At 37.0% G+C, this 6,453-nt stretch overlaps 3 protein-coding genes across 3 annotated transcripts; all 3 read left to right on the top strand.

Moving 5' to 3' along the window:
- Positions 1-1,566: 1,566 nt before the first annotated feature.
- RO3G_12244 (uncharacterized protein) lies at positions 1,567-2,382 on the top strand (the record flags this gene model as incomplete). Its single annotated transcript, XM_067666828.1, has 1 exon — positions 1,567-2,382. The coding sequence occupies one exon, from the start codon at positions 1,567-1,569 to the stop codon at positions 2,380-2,382; it is 816 nt and encodes a 271-aa protein (XP_067522929.1).
- A 262-nt stretch (positions 2,383-2,644) lies between these two features.
- RO3G_12243 (uncharacterized protein) lies at positions 2,645-3,403 on the top strand (the record flags this gene model as incomplete). Its single annotated transcript, XM_067666827.1, has 1 exon — positions 2,645-3,403. The coding sequence occupies one exon, from the start codon at positions 2,645-2,647 to the stop codon at positions 3,401-3,403; it is 759 nt and encodes a 252-aa protein (XP_067522928.1).
- A 410-nt stretch (positions 3,404-3,813) lies between these two features.
- RO3G_12242 (uncharacterized protein) lies at positions 3,814-4,761 on the top strand (the record flags this gene model as incomplete). Its single annotated transcript, XM_067666826.1, has 5 exons — positions 3,814-3,850; positions 3,908-3,968; positions 4,018-4,046; positions 4,099-4,331; positions 4,393-4,761. The coding sequence occupies 5 exons, from the start codon at positions 3,814-3,816 to the stop codon at positions 4,759-4,761; spliced, it is 729 nt and encodes a 242-aa protein (XP_067522927.1).
- Positions 4,762-6,453: the final 1,692 nt, after the last annotated feature.

The raw sequence follows: 6,453 nt of genomic DNA, 5'->3' as shown, positions 1-6,453 counted from the left end.
GGCAAATGCTATATTAAATTATGTAAAGATCTGCATAACCATAAATAGCATTTAGCCATCTGCATAAGGCTGTGGGCATTTTTCCATCCGCATAGTACATATATTGATATCTACACTGTGAAAAGTATATAAACTCTGGACATATATTATTAAATAAAGTCATATATAACTTTGGATCCTATTGAAATCTCCATTTTTATTTTTGTGAACAAAACAAGCGTATCTCTAAAAAAAATCGTGTCCGGAAGAATTTTGACGTCATAGTGGCTTCAAACTCAATAATTACTCCGAAATTTATAAGGACCATGTAAGCCTTTCAATAGACCACCTTCTTTAACTACCTTAAAAAAAAAAAAAAAAAACCTTCTTTAACTTAAAAACTTTTTTGTGAAAAAAAGCGTGAGCTTTGTCAATAATATGTAGTCAACGGAAACTGAATCTTCTTTGCTTTGAAACAACAAATTCAACCCTCTCTTACATTCCTCAATCTGGAGTTTACTGTAAAGCATTCGAATTCGATCGATCTATTCGCAGGATTATGACCTTTAAGGCATCTTAGGCTGAAGATGTTACGATGTCTAATACTTTTAGAGCTCAGTAAGCAAGCCAAATATTGCCGAACCTGCTCTGACCGGAGATTCTAGCTACCGAAAGCGTTGCTTGGGTATTAGTTGCATTGTGGCATCTGGTATATGATTATTGTTTTCCCTTTTCACTTGATACAAAGCTAGTAGTTGCTGGCTATTGGCAGTTAGTAGCGAAGTCCCTAGAATGGTTACCAATTGGGCTAGTTTTGTCATCAACTCTTGTCTCTGTTTTTTTTAGTGCACCATCACAAGCTAAATGTCTTTACATAAATTTGTGTAGGAAACTCGATTTCTGAATTGATGCAGCATCAAAAAACAGCTCTCATATTTACCAACTTTTCAACGACATTAATTTTTGCCATAGCTTTAAAGGCGCAAGTACAAAATATGTCAACGAACTGCAAATTCCCTGTTTATCTTTAAGGATCACTAAGAAAACGTTTTTAAAAGCTCAGATCCAGTCTGAAATAGTTAAAATCTAGCCCAACTGGCTAAAATATCCGTATACTACATGTTTTAGTAAAATTTTAGTAAACGTTGACTTCATAAAAAAAAATCGAGTGCTGCAGCTTGGGATCTTCATTTCACATTCGTTACCATGATGCTTGGTCTAATTTCTAATTTATAATTTTATTTGACGTAGTAAATTTGATCATTAGATTATATCTTAAGCATATCATTAAGCCGCATCATTATCTTCCTGGTCATCACGGAATTACTTATGAAAACATATAAATGCTCAAACTAATTCAATCAATAAAGCAATAAACTACATAATATAAATATCATTATCATGGTAATGTAGGACATACTAAAAGAAAAGCGTTATAAAAAAAAATCCAACTGGCAAATCACAAAACGCCAATCAGCGTACTAGGAGAGATTTTTCTGATTGCCTAAAAGCTTAAATTTTAAACGCAAATCACTGTAAGCTTAGTGACTCGTGCGTCCACAACTTGAATACGGCCTTGCCATCAGTATGGTGAAATACCGCGAATTTCAAACAATCGAATCTTGTCAGAACCAGTGTCTACGTCGAATCTTTTGGGGCGGCTCCCGTTCTTCAACTCAAGTGATGCTCCATTTGGTGAACCAACCTTCAATGAAAAATCGCGTCCATATCCTACAAGCCAAGTTCATACTTCGATCTCTGAATTTACCTGATGACACTCTATTTTCTCGGTTACTACCATATCTTCGAACCTCTGCAAGCCATTCTCACTGGTACAAGCTCACTTCATCTCCTCTATGGCGAGTATGCTGTAACCAAGACATAGAACATCTCAATCGCCGAACGTTCAGAATCATTTGTCGGAAGTACCTCGAGGATTTGTTTCACCAAAATTGTCAGCGTACACGCACAAAGCTTTTGTCTGCTTGCCGCTCACAATCAACTATTGACCCTATCCTCTGGTTACCAATGACTTCCATTGAACGTAGCCGAGTCGTACGCTGGCGTCTTGGTTGGTTACCGGGCGGTGTACCTAAGCCGTGTATTTACCATCCAACTGACATGTTCACCCGCTCTCATGCGATTCGGTGCCTACACATGCACCAACGACTACAAATGCCTTCCACCGAACCTGATCCCTTGTCCTTTCTTTTGAACAAATTACCAACCAAACGCAAGAACGGTGCTCTCCAACATCCCTCATCAACTCACTCAGCCTGGACTGTCCGCTGGCCTACTATCTGCCAAATTCTATTCGAACTCGACTACCTCCATCATGGCAAGATCCCTTCGGAAACTCCCCCTCTTGGAAACAAGTTGGTGAACTGGCTCAGCAAGAACTAACCCAGTATCCTATCATACTTTTCCTTTCTCCTCTTCCCTTCTCTGTCTTTTTTCCTTTTTGCCTATCAAAAAGGTTTTTAGCTCTCTACACATTTGTTCGATCCAGCCCGGGCAATTCAATCACAAAAGTGATTATGTGCTCACATGGGTTTTAATTATTTTATATAAATAAAAGTCACTTTAATCGTAAGCTTAGTGACGGCTCTTTTTCGCTTCCCCAACACTTTTGATAAAGTTTTTCCTTTTAAGGAAATAATTCATCATGTCCACTCACCTTCAAACCATTCAACGATTACAAAATGAACTCGCAATCGCTAATGCCAAGATACATCAGTTGCAACAGGAAAACGCTTCTTTGCGGAAGCAAGTGTCCTCTGAACCCACACCAACTGCAAACTCCAGCCCTCCTTCTGAATCCACTTCCCCCTCCTCCAAACGACCACGCTCCCCCAGCAATGATGCTGCTCCTCCCACAACCAAAGTATCTAAGCTTCCGAATCCCAAACCCAAACATAGTTTAGCTGCCATTGCTCGGCAGTTTTCCTCTCCTACTGCTCCTTCCAGCTTCACGTTTATCCACGTTCCCATTCACCGTCGCCTCCCCATCCATCAACTCCGTGCTAACCTTCGTGACTTACACATTAACACACGCCGCATTCTGGATATTCAATATTCAGATCGAAATGTGGTAAGCTTCCTTATCCATACCGGTTTCGAACCTGAGCTCCGTTTTCAGCTGTACAAACACAAAATCACTATTCGTGACGACTTTGACCCTCTGAGCCCCTCCATCATTCGTGATCCTATGCTTCTCAATGAATCCATTGAGAGAAAAACTAAACTTGCTCGACATGTGTTCCTCCAACGACTTGGCTCTGCTTTCCGCCGTCTCAAGGCTCCTCTTTACAACGCTGTCACTAACTACTTTCTCCAATCTGGGCTCATAGACCTCAATTTCTTGGAGTCTTTTGATCTCGCTCCCCCTTACAGCCACCACAACCCTCTTCTAGACAAGATCTAGAGTTCCTTTATACCTCTTCCCTTCCCTTTCCTTTTTCCTTTTTGACTATCAAAAAGGTTTTTAGCACTCTTTTATCCTCTCTTCGATCTGACCCGGGCAATTCAATCCCAGAAGTGATTATGTGCTCAATTGGGTTATTTTAAATTTAAAATAAAAATACTCTTTAATCGTAAATTAAACTTTTGGCTGTTTGTCGGAATTAAATTAATTGTGACGTACTTAATCGACTGGCCTTGTCCCCTGGAGACATTCAATATGCTTACAGTAAAAAAAAATTCCAAGCTCAGAGAAAAAAAAAATCGTAAAAAATTATCTGTTTTACTTATACTTCAATTGTAAGAGAAATTCCCTCTGTCATTTTAGATCGATTATTTATTTGCTCTTTTATATTTTTTTAGAATTGAGTAAATATGGCTCTCCGTTTGATTTCCAAGAAAGCAGCTTCCGGTACATTAAGATGCATAAACATTTTTCAACATGAAATTAATAGCTTTTGACATTTAGCTGCCATTGCTGCTCGCCCTTCTTTAATGAACGCTTCTCGTCAATCTTTGGGCGCTTCTGCGTAAGTTTGTTAAATTTCTTGCTGAATAAACCTAACCTTTTCCCTTTAGTGTTCGTCACTACACCACCCAAAAAGAAGGTGAATATTTATTAGCAAAAGAATCAACCAATAAACTAAAAACACACAATAGTTGAACCCAAAGAAAAGGCCAACAGTATTATCAACAGCCTTCCTGGTAACTCACTTGTCTCCAAGACTGGTTTCGTTACTTTGAGCACTGGTCTTGCCACTTTCTTGATTTCCAAGGAAATCTATGTTCTCAACGAAGAAACTTTAGTCTTGGTTGCCTCTGCTGGTCTTCTCGGCGTTCTTCTCAAGTACCTCAGAGAACCTTTCTCCAACATGGCCGATGAACACGTTGCTGTAAGTATATTACGAAAAGAAAGGAAGGCATGAGAAAGCTAAAGGTTTGCAATCAAAATAGCGTATCAAGAACGTTTTGACCAAGGCTCGTGATGATCACAAGGCTGCCGTTCAAGAACGTATTGACGAAGCTGGACAAATGAAGGATTTAGTTGATGTCACTAAGGCTCTTTTTGAACTCTCTCGTGAGACTGCCAAGTTAGAAGCTGAAGCTTTTACTTTGAAGCAACAAGTTGCTGTTGCTGCTGAAGCCAAGTCTACTTTGGACTCCTGGGTTCGTCACGAAACTAATGTTCGTGAACGTGAGCAAAAACAATTGGCTGCTTACTTGATTGAAAAGATCAACAAGGAATTGCAAGATCCCAAGATTCAACAACAAATTCTTGACCAAGCCATCTTGGATGTCCAAAAAATTGCAAAGACCAATTAGATATAACCTCCTCTTCCCCTCCACCTTTCTTTATTGTATATCGTTGAAGTATTAAACAAGAAAAGTAAATGTTTGTTCAAATATCAGCTTGTTGAGTAGCCTTTTTTGGCAGTAAAGTATATCTTTTATCAAAAATTACGTATACATATCTGTTTTTCATATTGTAAACATTTTATTTCATAAAACAGTGAGAAGAAGTCAACAAGTAAAGCTAGAATATAGAACACAATCTTTTCACATGCGAACAAAGTCTAACATGTTCCAAATGAGTCATACATGGTATTGTTATCTCTAATGCAGTGAGAAAGCCGTCTACTGATTCAAAAAGAAGGAAAACTATGCCAAATAGCATTTTTTCAATTTCCAAGTTTATTTTTCAGGTTATGAAGGACCAATCCCCCTTTTTTTTCCAATAATATATACCCACAGCATGAACCATGTTTTTGTATCATCACTGTCCTTAAAAATAATATTTAGAATTAAAGAAAAAAGCATCGGCGGTTTGCCTAAACCATTTAACAGTATTAAATCTAGTACATGCATTCTAAAAGGTGTACAAACACAGGTATCACATTAACATTGTTTAATTTGAAAGAGAATAAATTTTTAAGCTTTGAATTCGTAAAGGATAGGTATGGTAAAGGTTTGTTAATTATTAGTGCACTTTTATAGGTCTGGACTTGACGCTCAAAGGGGTCGCTGTTGCTTTTGAAGCGTAAAAAACTCAGCAAGAAATTATAATTAGTGTAGCATAATATAAAGTAGTATGTTAGTCCTTTTAATTAACATCATTACAGTTCTTACAGATAATGTTATATCTTTGCTTATGATTAATTGAGATACCTGGTTAAAATATACAATAGAATACGGAATGCGGTGCTAGATGTCATATAAATTTAAGATGATAATTGATTCTTAAATTGTTGTTAATATCGTAGTTTGTATTCAATATCCTTATGCTTATTTTTATAATATTTTAGTGATAAGGATCACTAACTTATTAATCTTTAATGCTCCGTCTTTTCTATATTTTGGTTTCTTTAATATCATTGTGATCTATTACAGTTCCTCAAAATAGCTCAGAAGCATAATCTGTATGTCTGGCATAATGAACTCTATTGTTTCATGTAGGGTATCTCAAAAAGGACCCTTTACAAAAATCAGAACCTTAGGCGGCAGAGACGGACGGGATAATGAATTATCGCGAGCTGAGAGAGAAGGTACTACCAGGAAAATATTTTATCTTACGTTTGTTTCAATTCATGCTAGTTTAATTTGCGGACAAGTTAATGTGATTACTTGAATGTTTTAAGGTTAAATTATAAACGCATCTGTTTAATTTACTTGTAAGGACACGGTTAAATTTATATAGTTTGAATCTCAGACAACCTACTTCTCTCTCTTTGTCTGAACATACTAATAGTGAAATCTTACTTCATAATACAATCAGATACAAGAAAACGCATGTATTCATAATGTAAAAAGCTTGATGCTTGATCCATGAGCGCTAATATTTATTATAAATAAATTGCTATCCGTTTGCTCAGGTAGCAAAGTAAGGCCAACAATATGAAATTACACTTTGTGGAATTACACCTACCGCTTTACATTAAAGAACTCTTGTGACCTATTCTCGGTTAATATTAATCGATAAACCTATAAATACCGTTCAACATTTACTATCCTTTTTTT

The sequence above is a fragment of the Rhizopus delemar genome, genomic scaffold (assembly GCF_000149305.1).
Source record: "Rhizopus delemar RA 99-880 supercont3.10 genomic scaffold, whole genome shotgun sequence".
NCBI classification, from domain to species: domain Eukaryota; kingdom Fungi; phylum Mucoromycota; class Mucoromycetes; order Mucorales; family Rhizopodaceae; genus Rhizopus; species Rhizopus delemar.
Note: the sequence above shows the minus strand (reverse complement) of the source record. Positions and strands in the feature narration are given on the sequence as shown.